At 36.9% G+C, this 14,954-nt stretch overlaps 1 protein-coding gene across 1 annotated transcript; it reads right to left on the bottom strand.

Annotated features, from left to right (window-relative positions):
• Positions 1-3,743: 3,743 nt before the first annotated feature.
• LOC131322334 (galactinol synthase 2-like) lies at positions 3,744-6,408 on the bottom strand. The gene is made up of 4 exons (XM_058353635.1): positions 6,013-6,408; positions 5,540-5,863; positions 4,652-4,786; positions 3,744-4,168 (listed from the first exon to the last, which is right to left on the bottom strand). Exons 1-4 carry the CDS (start codon positions 6,304-6,306, stop codon positions 3,956-3,958), a joined length of 966 nt encoding a protein of 321 aa, XP_058209618.1. The 5' UTR covers positions 6,307-6,408; the 3' UTR covers positions 3,744-3,955.
• Positions 6,409-14,954: the final 8,546 nt, after the last annotated feature.

Genomic DNA, 14,954 nt, shown 5'->3' with positions numbered 1-14,954 from the left:
AATTCGATACTGCCAAGTGTAAATCGCAGTGGCCAAGAGCAATTCGATGCGGCCAAGTGCAATTCGAAGCGGCCAAGAGTAATTCTGTATGGCCAAGAGTAATTCTTCGCGGCTAAGTCCAATTCAATGTGGTCAAGTACAATTTAGATGCGGCCAAGTGCAATTCGATGTGACCAAAAGTAATTCGATGCAGCCAAGTGCAATTCAATGCGGTTAAAAGTAATTTTCGGCCACGAGTAATTCTGTGCGGCCAAGAGTAATTCATTGCGTCCAAGAGTAATTATTTGTGGCTAGGAGTATGATAAGCACCCAAGATTCTATAATCTTGGTACTCAAATCCTCCAAATTGTGGCGTTTATATTTTTAAATGGTTGTTTATGTTAAATATTGCGCATAAGGTATTTTTGTAAGCGTTTCACGTTAAACGCGAGAATAAGGTGTATTTTGACACCAAGGATAACCCTTGAGGGTAACCGAGCACCCGAGGCCATGAGGTGTTGTGTCACCAAGTCCAAGAAGTCGAGTGATGATGGCTCGGAGGATGCCCGGTGGTGCCGAGGCAAGAAAGGCAGAGCATCAGTCTAAAGGCTGCATTTTTGAAGAATGTTATTGATAACATTTTAAAGGTTATCGATACCTTTGCACCATTTTGGTCCAGAAGTTGTCCAGACTTGAGGGTATTGATAATATTTGGTTGGAGTTATCGATAACTCCTTTCTACGAGGGACTATTTGACTGATGTTATCGATACCTTTTCTTATGGTATCGATAACCTTTGTTCCCAGCAGATATTTTTCTTACTTTTTTAAACTTTCCACTTATGAAAACTTTCTTTTAATGGGTAGTTTTATGGGATATTTGCTGACTTTTGAGGAGAGAGAAAGCCTTTGTGTATAAATAGGACTCTCCTTTACCATGTTTGGATCTAGTTCATTTGTAGCTTTTAAGTATTATTAAATTTGAGAACTCCATTAAAGCTTCCAAGCTTTTAAGTCATTTTTCTTCAAGAACCACTTAAGGTATTGTCCATTTCTTGTTTTCTTGTTAATTAATGTTGTAGCTATTAAGTGGATCCTTTATTTCCGGTTCTATCGGTTAAATCTTATGGCCAAATTTCTTACCATGCTTAGTTCTTTGATTATGTGTGAGTAGTCAATTAAGCTTGGCATCGGGTGATTAACACCTCGTGACTTATGTTATTCTTGACTTTCTCAACTCATGGCTTGAGGTTTGGTATGGAAAATGAGAAGGGTTCGCCTTTTATGTAACAAAACTTGCCGATGTTAATCTCCGGTGATCATGTGTTCGCTCACATGGTTCCGAAGCAATGTCTCGGTTTGTGTTTGCCAAGAGAATGAAAGAGCTCAATCGTTTTCCATACTACACTTCTAGTCTTTATTGGTTTCATAGCTAAATCTTCCGGTTGATAGCCTATGCTGTGCGATTCAATCGTGTTCTCGTTGAGAATTGTTAGATGGCTAAAGTTACAAGTGTTATGAACTTTTATGCCTTGCCGCCTTTAATTCTTAGTTCAAACTCATTTTCTAGTCTTTTTCATAAGAGCATTTTCCACCTTTCAAAGCAAAACCAAAAGTTGGCCGTCTAAACGCCGCAAACCCTTATATCTAAAAATCCTAGCAAGCTGTAAAGATTATCTCTGTGGGAATGATTCCGGACTTTTCGGTATTTATGCTGATAATGACCCGCTCGGGGTAAATCAACCTATTTCAACGGTTATGTTTTGGTGAAGCAGAGTAATTCTTTGCGGCCAATAATAATTCTTTTTGAACTTCTAATCTTAGTCATTGGCTTGAATGGTTGAGATGGACTGTCTTTCTTTGTGTCCCTGGAATACTCCCCTATATATATATTCTTCGAATTAGTACAAAATTTGGAAAGCTTTGGTATTTTTCTCTTTTTATTTTTAAAAATCACGAAGACATTAATGTACAATTGTTAGGAGTAAATAAACCCACACAGCAATTGTGTAATATGTACAAAAAGAGTGAGCACTTTACTAAAAGAAGGAGAATGAGCCTAAACCATTGAATCAAAGTAACCATCATTGCAACAATTTGTCTTTTGTTAAGTATGAATAGACCCTACACTTTTGCATTATGTACTACAAAAAATTAAGTTAAATAAGAAAATTAATTCCAATGCGGAAACACATGCACATCTATATTTTTGTTGGCTTTCAATCCAATGAAGGCGAAGATGAAACTATGACTTAGAATCAAGATGCAACAAAATCAATACATTTGTTGCCACCAATATATTGCAATGAATCAAATAACCAAATATCTAATTAATCAGTTTCCCCCCTCAATCACTCAACTAACTAAACATTTAGCAATCTGAATACATTTCAAAAAATGACAGGGCCCACATATATATACATATATATATATACATATATATATATATATACAGTCCGGATCAAGTCCGCACCCGTCCGCACCTCCCATTTCCCGATTGAATTTTGATGATCCGAACCGCTCAATGTGTTCAGAACGTGATTTTAAGGGTACACGCGAGAAATCAGAAAAAAAAAATGATCGGGAAGGGCTTAATCTGAGCAGTTTTTTTTGAACCATTCCAAAAAAAACTGCTCAGATCAAGCCCTTCCTGGTATTTTTTTTGCTAATTTTCCACGAGTACCTTTAAAATCACGTTCTGATCACATTGAGCGGCTCGGATCATCGAAATTCAATCGGAAAATGTGAGAAATAGGGAGGTGCGGACCGGACCTGACTTGATCCTGACTCTATATATATATATATATATATATATATATATATATATATATATATATATATATATATATATAGAGAGAGAGAGAGAGAGAGAGAGAGAGAGAGAGAGAGAGAGCTAAACGTATGTGTGAGAGAGAAAACACTTTTGGATTCAAAATTGGAATCCATTTTTAAATTAATGTGTGAGGGAGAGAGAGAGAGAGACAGCCCTAGATCAATGTAATCATTTTTTATTGATAACTGTTAGGAGAGTAAGGAAAATTCAAAAATAAAGAATTAGAATAAGATTAGAAAATATTAATTTTAGTTTTTCTTTCATCATTCTTCCAAATATTCATTCTTTGCAAGTATATTTCTAGTCTTACAACCCGTAAATCTCAGTTATAGAAAAAATATGTACAAATCTGATGGTCCAAAATATAGAGAATTAAAAAACCGCTGCTTCATATTATATAGATGACATGTCTTGTAAAATGAAAAATAAATACTTCAAATATAAGAACCTAGTAGAAGAAGCAAGAGCAAGAGCAAGTAATAATTTTTTGGAAAAGTTTTATGGATCTGGTGGCCTTTATATTAGTGATCTCTACGTGGTAGGTGGGTAGACACAACAAAGCTAAAATGTCAACTCACCCTTTCGTGAAATTACATGATTACCCTTTTCATGTACGAAGAGAAAAATGTATGAAGTGTAATTTTGTAATTCTACATGAATGAAAATAAAAAATAGAGTGCGCGCACTTGGACGAAAGGGGAGTGTGAAGGTCAATTTTCTAATTATAATGTTTGTTAACTTGTTCTGCTTAGAAATAGATACTAATTGACCGGCTCTCTTTTTTTTTCCTCAGACATACAAATTGATCGGCTCGATCTCTATGATTGCAGCAATCGTTCATTTTATTTGGCATGTCACTCATCTAATTCATTAAGAAAAATCACAATGGACTTGGAGTCCGCATTACTAGTATTGATAGGCACAAAATTATCTATCAACTGGAAAAGTTCATAGCAATAGCATCGTAACATTACTTTGCCAAAATAAATTTGGCTACAAATTAAGAGTATATTCTCAATAGCAATTTCAAACACTATAATTTCTAGATTCCAATATATATATAAACGCACTTCATCAACTTCTTCGAACAACAATCAGTTGTCTTATTATAGTTATAGATATATCCTTGTTAATCCTGGAATGTTTAGGCTGCAGATGGAGCAGAGATATAGTGGTCTACACCACCAGCCTCAGGAATCTGCAGAATGAAAGGTTCAGACGACCCAATATCCTTTGTGCTGTTCTTGTAATCCAATGTCTCGTCTGAGTAAATCTCCCACCATTTCTCTACCAGCATTTTTATGTCCTCTCTCTCCATGTTCTCTTCCTCTCCTGTGTACCTCCATGGCTTTGATCCCTACAATATATGTACAACATCCCCACAAACCAAAACCTCAAATAGTGAGTGAATAAATAGTGTGGTTCTACGTTCCTGGAATTGTTATCAAGATAATTGTTCTCGAAAATAAATAGTGTGGTTCAGATTCACTTGGGTATGTGGTCCCAACACAATTAAGTGAATCTAGATCACACAATTCACTTTAAAGACGATTTTCTAAGTCCCAATTCTAGGACTATGGACTTTTCGCAAATGCAATAATTTGTTATACATAGAAAGTTACAAATGATATAGACATAGAAAAAGTGCACACGCAAAAAAAAAAAAAGGGTGTGTCTATCAAATCCGTTATGGAATCTGGATAGAACCCAATATATATCGACTTGACCCCAAGTACTATTAAGATTAAATGACTATGAAGTTTTTCTATTTTTGTGAGATTTTGGAAAATTAAACCAATTTTAAAAGGAAAAGACTGCAACTATTTATCAGCCAACTCACCGCAGCACAATAGTGAACAACCTTGACATTGTCAAGGTCTATGTTGTTAGGATGCCTCCACAGCATGGCTAAGACAAGGTTGTAGATGGGAGGGATAGGGCGGTAGACATCCCTAAAGTATGCGTTCAGAAAGTCCTGCAAAAATATCAGGTATTTTCATTAATGCGCGCGAATTTACTCTAATTAACAATCATGAGCCTTAGAAGAAAAATATTATACGGATCCAATTTCAGATGAATGAATAATGCAGTTCGGGGTTAAGTTATGTCCTTTTTGTAATCAACTAAACATGCCTCTTTTTTATCGAGAGGATTCCCATCATTTGAAGTCTCCAGCGAAGGTTACAAGGGCGAGGCACCAAACATGTCCTATTCTCGATCTTCATCCATCGTCAGTAATCTAATCTCAATTTGCTTTTCCTCTTCACTAGTACACTGCGCGCTACAAGCCCCTTTTCCAATGAGGTAAAATGCTAGTGTGGTGTCCTAGAGCGTCTATCCCGCTATAGATTCTGGTCCAGAAAAAGATAGCTAGCACTTTAAAATAGACCAAAAAAAGAGGATGGGCAGCTACTGCGAATTTTGAGGTCTGGTCCCGAGAGGGGTTTTTTTTCAGGGGCCGAGATCAAGTTTGATTCGAGGAGCATTCCTAGAATCAAACTAGGAAAAAAACCACCTAAATGTGCAGATATACAATAATTGTGCGCTGGTAATCTCCTCGCTAATAATTAATTCGACTACTCAAATGGGCATAGACATAGTAATCAATGTGCCATAAAACCTAAGATTTGAAGGCAATATCAAGTTATATTCCCAATAGTGTAACATATCCAGAGAAGATTGACAAAATAATGGAATGTGACCCTAAAGTAGCATTGTTGATCAGTACCTGCTCTGCAAATGAAGTAGGAACAGAGAGCTTGAGTGTCTCCAAGAGGTCATTGTAGGTTGAGAGTTTCGGCTCGAAGAGGAACATGCCGGCGTTGAAGTACAGAGGAGGAGGCGGACCCAACTCCGCGGTTGGCCACTGGACCTCTTCTGGACACTGCTGACAATAACCTATCTTGGACTGAGGAGTCTTGCTCCAAGTTTTTTCGCAGAAGCAGTCCATAACCGCGTAGAAGTAGCCGTCGGGATTGTCAAAGAGGTGATCAATGTTGCCAAATACTTGTATATCTCCATCCAAGTAGATCATCTTGCCATACTCCACAAACTACAACAGATCAAATTAATCACTATAAAGTCAGGCTTTTTTCTCCCCAGGTCCATTAGCAATGCAATATGAATCTGCTCAAACAATCATAACTTTCGAGAAAAAAACTTTACGGGACAAAAAAAATATCTGGGATAAGATGCGCATACCTCCCAAATACGAAGTTTGGAGTAGTTAATGACATAATAGGCCATGGCAAACTGCGTTTGATTCGCCGGAGGATACACAGGCTCAATCTCCCTGACAATGCATCCCTGAGATTTAAGGATTTCCCTATGCTCCTCTGGAACATCAGGCAACATTGCCACCACCAAAGGGTATACAGATTTTGCCTTTCTTAAACCCTTAGCTAAACCCACCACTCCTTTCACATAGTCCCCATTCCCTGCCAAAAATGTCACATATGCCCTTTTTGGCATTAATTCCTCCAGTTTTTGTTCCATTTTTTTTCTAATTCTAAACTATCAAACGGATCGAATAGAATAAGATAGAGGAAGAAAACTAAGGGTTTGAAGACGATGAGGATTTTTTGCATTGGGGAGATGACAACCTATCTATCCCTTTATATAGGAGTGTACATCAGACTGATGAAGATAAAAACAAAAGGATTGCAATTTTGGAAGGCAAATAAGTTGTAGATCTTTTTCTAAATGGAATTTGATTTCTTTTGACACGTGGCTTCATTAAGAATACCGTTATTTTTGTTTGTTTGATGAATGGACATATGGAGGGGGATTGGGAGATGCTGCCAAGCACCCCGCGCTTAGCAGCGGTGTCGAGTGGCAGATCCGGCCATTCATCTCGGCGATCACGGCTCGGATCTTAGCAGAGCAATGGACGATTCACATTTTTTTTTGGACATGGGATGATTCACATTTGTATGCACTCAAATTCAATTCAAGTTATTCGTACCAAAATGAACGGCCGGATGGCGCTCGGCACCCGCTTGGAGACGTGTGTCTTAATGTAAGGTGGTGGAACTATTTTTTCTTTTTTAGGAAACAAAGCATAACATATTTTGCAGTCACAAAAGACAAGTACAAAGTACTCTACTAGTCCAAAAATACAACAAACTATGGAAAAAAAAAACAAATACAAAACCCGCAAAAAAATCTGCCGTCGTGGACGAACCCATCGATCCTCTCATGGAGGTCGGAGGAGTAGTCAAGATCTTCATCATACTGCAGCTCGTTGCCATCCCTGTGCAGACGCCGCAGCTAGGCGCCAAGGTGGTGAAATTAATTGATACGCTAATAGACTAAATTGGGAGTGTATTTATGAAAAATGAATTGCTAGTCATTTCTCAATAAGAAAAGGCAATAATGTTAATATGGTTATGGAAATTAGGCAAATTAGGCAACTTCAGGATGTGGAGAATTAAGTCTGATCTCACAATTTGGACTCAGAAAATCATTTCGGATTTTAAAATGTGTAGTTGAGATTCACTTGGAAACCAACTGAATTTCGCAACATGCTCTGGAACTCAGATAGATTTTTTAGGACCATTTTCATTTTTTTGCTCGTAACTCGGTCTCCTGTTAGATGAATCGACTATTCCGGAAGATCATTCCATTGCCTATCAATGGGACTCAATCAAAACCGAAGCAAAACTCCATAAGGAGTGACACGGTAGAGCAATTGATAGTACGTGGGTGGGAGTAACTCCCTAGACCAAAGACTTTATGTGGTACCTGATTGTCAGGTGACTATCACTGTGCCAACTCTTAAAGGTTGTTTTAGGACTATTTTCCAAGGTAGTGGCGCCATTGATTCCTGGCACTCGTCCAAGACCTCGTTAACTTCTTGAAATTGGTGTATTTTTTCTATAAAAAAAATCATGCGCGCACGAAAGTACTTTATTTTCTAATCTAAAAATTGCATGTATTTTCACAGTGAATTATTATCTTTGCAGGACAAAAAGAGTACGTGATGAAGAGGGAGTGGTATCTGCTATTGGAGAAGGCAATATTGTTCCATACGATTCGAACACTGTAGCGTATGATGAATATTTGTTCCACAAACTTTTTGTATGCCTTTAGAACTGTATGATTTTGCACATATAGCAAAAGATATTCATGTCGTTTACTACACACCTCGTTAGTGGGACCGTGGTTTTTTTTTTGGGTAATGTAGGGTGTTGGGGCCAATTTGTGCGCACGCATTTGGGACTAACCCTGACAGCCTCTCCCACAACCTTTCTCCAGCCTTGTCACATGCTTGCGCATGAGAGTGAGGTGATTTCAAGATTTGCTAACAAGAAAAAACGCCAAGACCGTCGGACCAACCCCTTGGGGTTTCGTTAGCGGAATCGTTGCATTTGGTAGTTCAGATATTTCAGCCTATTTACATCGTTGGCCTTTCTAATGAGGAATTGATTAAGGGCGCCGCTATTCGCAGCCCTCTATTTTCTCCCATAGCCCGTTAAATATTTTCAATTATACTCGACAGTTAGTTACCGAAATTGAGATATATTTTCAGCATCCAATTACCGAAATATAATATTTTTTTCAACAGATATTTACCGAAAATGTATGTTCGGCAGTTGTTTACCGAAAGTTGGACATATTTTCGACATGTAGTTACCAAAATATAATCTTGTTTTCGACAGCAATTTACCGAAATGTTATTTATGATTTTCAACAACCATTTACCGAAATGTTGTGGGCTATGGGAGAAAATAAAGGGCTGCGAATAGCGGCACCCTTGATTAATTACTTAAAAGGGTAAATTTCACTGACCTCCCCTGAGGTTTCTGACAAATGCAGGAACCTCCCCTGAGGTTCTAATAATTGCACTGACCTCCCTTACTTTACAAACTATTGTTCAGATTCCCCCATTCCGTTAAATCCACACTAACACCGCTAGTTTTTGTTATTAATTGACTAAAATGCCCTTGAATATTACTAAACTAAACAATCAAGTCATTTTCTTCTTTTTTGTACTTTAATTGGAGTTTCTCAAATATTAAAAGTAACATTACACTGTTTATATAAGATAATTTTAACATCAAATTAGACTCAATTATACAAACTTTTGTTAAATTTGAATAATTAATCAAGCATTTTACATTATCATAGTCATTGTTTTTCCTTCTCTTCAAGGTGTAATTTTCCAAATAGAGGACTCAAAGAGATATCTAATCCATCATACTAGAGGGAAAAAAAAACATGGCTCTTTTCAATTTTTCTAAGAAATAAACTGAATTTGGTTTACTCATTGATCATTCTTTAAAGATTTCATCTATTTTTTTCTACTAGTACATTTCTGATGAAACATAATTATCACTAATGAAATAAGAAGGGAAAAAAAAAAGGTTAAATAACTTTTTACACCAACTTCATTTCGTTAAAAAATACAAGATAGTTTTTTTTGTATGTTGGATTAGGCATTTGCATGCGTCTCTTATTTTCAAAATTCACGTCAGAGAGGAAAAAATAGACCATGATTATCAAACTGTAAAATGCATAACTCACGATACAAGTTTGACCAAAGTATGTATAACTCAAGTCTAATTTTGTTAAATAGTATTAAATCCCAAGTCAAAGAAAAAAGTAGCATACAAACATGAAAAAAAAAATTGAGAGAAAAGATACATTGACTTCGCTCATAACAAATAGGTCGAAATCAAGTTTTTTTTTTTAATTTTTGTTTCAGGATGTGATGAGTTAGAAAAATACAAAATATTAACTTTATAAATAAAATGAGATACATGAAAAAAAAATTAACTATATGAAAATAATGATCATTGAAATATAAGATGTATTAGTAGTTATTGAAATTTGACCAAATATATTTAGTTAGTTAGTTATAATTTAACATTAAAATTACCAATTAGAAAAAATAGAACAAGAGGAATTGATTTTTAGTTTACAATTATTCGAGGGCATTTTAGTCATTTAGTAGCAAATACTAACGGCGTTATTGTTGATTTAACGGAATGGGGGAATCTGAACAATAGTTTGTAAAGTAAGGGAGGTCAGTGCAATTATTAGAACCTCAGGGGAGGTTCCTGCATTTGTCAGAAACCTCAGGGGAGGTCAATGAAATTTACCCTACTTAAAATGGCCAACTGATGATATAGAGAAAAAAATGAAAGTATTCCATTTTTATCTTCTACTAGCAGGCAAAATTCTATAAAAATAAGTTTAAATTAATAACTATTGCATGCATCAAAGATAGACTTTTATGTAGTTTTAATTAGTTATTACTACAATAAAAGGCCAACAAAGAGTGATTCGTCAAATAGGAGACTATGAAAATCATTTTTAGAAAGTAACAGTAAAAACAAAATCGAAACGGAAGTACATTTATTGACACTAATATCTAAGACAATCAAAACAAAATAATGAAAGCCCGTACAACGTGTCGAATTAGCGGTTGTGAAAACTAAGTGCGAAAAGATTCATAAGCATTTTTTGGATACGAAGTTACCGGCTTATAGAGAGGCGGTAGTTAGACAACGTGAATAATTCAATCAAGAATAGACACACGTAATTGTGGAAAGTATTGCAGCTGTAAAGAGGAAATTTATTCTTGATCCGCAAAATATACATAGATATCCTGTTGGACAAATTTTGATGGCATATGGTCCAAGCAAAATGGGTACTTGGAGGAATCTAAGTAGCTGAATAGCCTTCTTTTTTTTTTTCTGGTAGACGTGGAAGTAGTAAAATGAAAGAGGAGGAATTTGATGGGTGGAGACGTTGGTGATCAAAATTGCTTAATGGAAAAGGACTGTTGGCCCCGGGGAATAAACAGAGCATGATTGATACATACAGAGACAGATATTCTTGTCGACTGGCCGGTGTAGAAATTTTTTTTAACTGAACACGGATGGAGCCTGTAATAAAGATGTTAGCAAGTCAGGCTGCTGGGGGAGGTCTTATTCGAGATGCAAATGGGCAGTGGATTGTTGGGTTCCATCGTTCCTTGAGGCCCATGCATAGTATGGAGGCAGAATTGTGGGCTCTCAGAGATGGGTTGCATTTGGCTAGCAACAAGCAGATGATTCCAATTTGCGTGGAAATGGATGCTTTGGCGGCTACTCAACTTGTTACGGGTCCAAACTAACCTCGTCAGTCACAACCTGAGCAATATTATCCGTGACTAGTAATTGTTCGTACCTAAAGGCACGGTGCAATACTTTCTAAACATAGTCTAAATGAAGTATCAAATCCCACTTTTTCGAAGGTTTTTTTTGTGGATACACCGGTTCTTTTTAATGCCATCTCACATGAGATGAGTTCCGGATATGCGTATGGTCCCACCTCATGCGAGAGGAGCATTACAAATAACCGTGAATTAAAAAAAAATTCATTTTCCCAACAAAATCTACTTCTCGGAAATTCTCATTTTAAGAATAAGCTTCAAACATGGTCCATCTAACCAAGTTCATAAAATAGTCTAACACAACAAATGTTATCAAATCTATTTAATTCCGTTAGTTGCATTTAGAGATAGTATCAGAGATATTAAGAATGTATAATCATATCGGATTCCAACTCGAATTCAATTTTTCGAACGTCCACTCACTCAAAAGTGACACCCCTATCACACTTGTTTCATTAACTACCTAGAAAAATAGAAAAGCAAAATAGTTCCAAGATTACATATAACCAAGTAAGGAGTAGAGTTTAAAACTCTGTCTACCCAAAAGGCTCCAACAAAAAACCTGTAATCTTCAATCCCAAATAGATCATGAAATTCCAAATCATCTAAAGCAACAGCTCAAGTTGTATTGAACAAGAATTTTGTCTTCTTACCTATCAGTTAAAAAGAAAAAGAATCTTACGCGAAGAATTACTATTGGCCGCAAATAATTACTCCTGACCGCAAAATATTACTCTTGGCTGCTAAGAATTACTCTTGGCCGCATCAAATTACTCCTAACCGCGAAGAATTGGTCTTGGCCGCGAAGAATTACCCTTGGCCGCATCAAATTACTCCTGACCGCGAAGAATTACTCCTGACCACATTGAATTGCACTTGACCGCTCATAATTGCACTTGGCCGCAAAGAATTGCGAGACCATAAAGTAATTCGATGAGGCCAAGTGCAATTCAAAGCGGCCAATAGCAATTCGATGCGGCCAAGAATAAATCGTAGTGGCCAAGTGCAATTCGTAGCGGCCAAAAGTAATTCTGTGTACCAAGAGTAATTTTTCACGGTCAAGAGTAATTCTTCACGGCCAATGCAATTCGATTTGGCTAAGTGCAATTCGTAGCGGCCAAGTGCGATGCGGCTAAAAGTAATTCTCAGCCACAACTAATTCTTTGTGGTCACGGCTAATTCTTTGTGGCCAAGTGTAATTCTTTGTGGCTAGGAGTAATTCTTTACAGCTAATAGTAATTCTCTGTGAACTTCTAATCTCAGCCATTGGCTTCAATGGTTGAGATGGAGTGTCTTTATTTGTGTCCCCGAAATGCTCTCCTATATATATATTGTTCAAATTAGCACAGAATTTAGAAAGTTTTGGTATTCTTCTCTCTTTTTTTTTTTGAAAAATCACAGACATTAATATACAGTTGTTAGGAGTAAATAAACCCACACAGCAATTGTGTAATACATGCAAAAAATGTGCGCACTTTACTGAAAGGAGAAGAATGAGCTTAAACTATTGATCAAATATATCATCCATCGCAACAATTTGTCTTTTGTTAAGTATGGATGGACTGTATATACACCTTTGCGTTATATACTTGTAGGTGGATAAATTCAAGTAGTGCTTTGAACAGCACTGGAATGCAGCGGCTCCACGTGCCTCTTGAACGTAACCCTAATTCGTCAGAGAGACCCTTATCCTGCAAAACAGACAAGGAGTGAGCGCACCTTTGCCTCTCGTGGCAAAGGCCCTCCGATGCCTTTGTTAGTATTTCGTACTAATGATCAAACCCTAATTATCAGTAGGAAAGCAATAAGATTGCAGTGTATTGCCTACCTTTTACCTCTAGGCTTGCTCTGTTTATATAGACATTCGGATGCTTGGTGCCCAAGCATCCCTATTGCCATAGGATTCCCAACTCGTATAGGAAACCCAGGATATCAAGGATTCTCGTTTCCTTTATCAATTTATGGAAAAGAGTCCTTTCAGGATTCTTTTCCATTACTGACCGAACATCCCATTCTCCTTGGGTATCTTTCTCAGACCCTAAATTCTCGGGATCTTATTCCTTAACGGAATACCACTGTTTCTGGACTCTTCCGGAATGTTCCCTCTATTTCATCATCTGACAGGACCTCTTTCCTTGTTCGGCCGTCTCATAGCCGAACAAATGGTCTGGACCAGTTACTTCACATGTAACTAGTCCTAAGGAAACAATTTGGACCATATCCTTTCTAAGGAGCTCTCCTTCTGTTCGGCTTTTCTCTTGCCGAACAATGTATCTGAACAGTGGCATCACATGTCACTTTCCTTGTATCTGGTCCAATAACGTCTCATGTTATTGTACCGAGAATCGTACAACCTCTCTGGACCATTGACTTCTCATATCAGTGGTCCACAGTGCGTTGACCCTTTGTTGACCATGCTCGGGCTCATTTTGCACCTGTTCGGGAATACCTCCCTACAATACTATAGAAAATTAAGTTAAATAAGAAAATTAATTCCAATGCGGAAACACATACACATGTATATTTTCATTGGCTTTCAACTTTCAACCCGATGAAAGCGAAGATGAAACGATGACTTAATATCAAGATGCAACAAAATCAATACATTTGTTGCCACCAACATAATGAATCAAATAACCCAATATATAATTAATCAGTTTTTCCCCCTTAATCACTCAACCAACTAAACATTTTGCAATTTGAATACATTCCGAAAAATGACAAGGCCTACATATATTTATCTAATTATTTTCTAATTATTTTTTACTTTTCTATGGTAGAAGGAAGGAGGTGATGATCGTGCTTTTTGAGAGAGCCTTCAAAGTTGATGATAAGTATTCTCGGTAGTGGTTTGGTATGTTTTTGAATAGATTTTTTTTAAACAAAAGTCAAATGATCCTATTTAATCCCGTTTCACTAGCGTGTAGATTCAATAGGCAGGTATCCAGAGATGGAAGGTGGTCGTGGAGGTCATACTGTTGGCTATCCTCTTCTGATTGACTCTCATTCTTTCTTTTTCTTCTTTTTATACTGGTGGCTACCATTCTATCTTTTTTGTTGGCAGCTATTAAGTGGTAAATCAACTATGGTGGCTTCGAATTTTGGTGTGTAGGCCCTCACTATGTACCAAATTCAATAGTCTTTAGTGATATTGAAGACACGTTTGATTGACTTAGTGAATGTTTGTGATTTGAATAGTAGCCTAGAAATGGTTTTGATTCCTTAAGTAATATTTTTTATTGAAAGTAGGGAATTTTATTGTTGATAGTGCAAGAAACTTTTATATTAGGTTAATGCTTTTTAATAAGCTCCTTCCCTTCAGGCGTGGGCCTAATTGTTGAAAACGTGGTGCGTCGTGCCTTCATGTGAGGAACAATCACTAGGGATGGACAATTATTTGTTCTTTATTTGCTAATTCAATTTAAACAGGTCAATGAATACGCTTGGATTATTATTTTCCACATAATTGAATTCGTTGGGCATGGGTTGACATGTTGTACACGAGTCCAAAATTTATTTACATGTGCTATCGTTCGAGCCGTGTCTGAACGCACGGGCATGCACTAGTGTGTGTGTACATATATATAATCCTTATCCAGTGAGGGATCCTGCACGATTTTACCGTGCAGACATCGCTTTTCCGATCAAATTTTGATGATTCAAGCCTTTAAAAGTGATCAGAACGTGACTTTAAGAGTATCCGCGAGAAATTGGCAAAAAAATTACCAAAAAGGGGTTGATCGGAGCAGTTTTCATTGAATAGTTCAATAAAAAAATTACTCAAATCAAGCCCTTACCGGTCATTTTTTTGTAGTGATTTCTAGATGGTACCTTTAAAATCACATTCTGTACACTTTGAACGGCTCAGATCATTAAAATTTGCTTGGAAAATGGGAGGTCCGCATGGTAGAACTGTAAGGGATCCCTCACTGGATATATATATATATATATATATATAGAGAGAGAGAGAGAGAGAGAGAGA

The sequence above is a fragment of the Rhododendron vialii genome, chromosome 4a (genome assembly GCF_030253575.1).
Source record: "Rhododendron vialii isolate Sample 1 chromosome 4a, ASM3025357v1".
NCBI lineage: Eukaryota > Viridiplantae > Streptophyta > Magnoliopsida > Ericales > Ericaceae > Rhododendron > Rhododendron vialii.
Note: the sequence above shows the minus strand (reverse complement) of the source record. Positions and strands in the feature narration are given on the sequence as shown.

Coding starts and splice junctions, on each gene's coding strand:
- LOC131322334 (XM_058353635.1), bottom strand. CDS start 6,306: ATGGAACAAAAACTGGAGGAATTAATGCCAAAAAGGGCATATGTGACA. Junction 5,864..6,012: donor CCAAACTTCGTATTTGGGAG/GTATGCGCATCT, acceptor GATCTGTTGTAG/TTTGTGGAGTATGGCAAGAT. Junction 4,169..4,651: donor TTGTTCACTATTGTGCTGCG/GTGAGTTGGCTG, acceptor CATATATTGTAG/GGATCAAAGCCATGGAGGTA.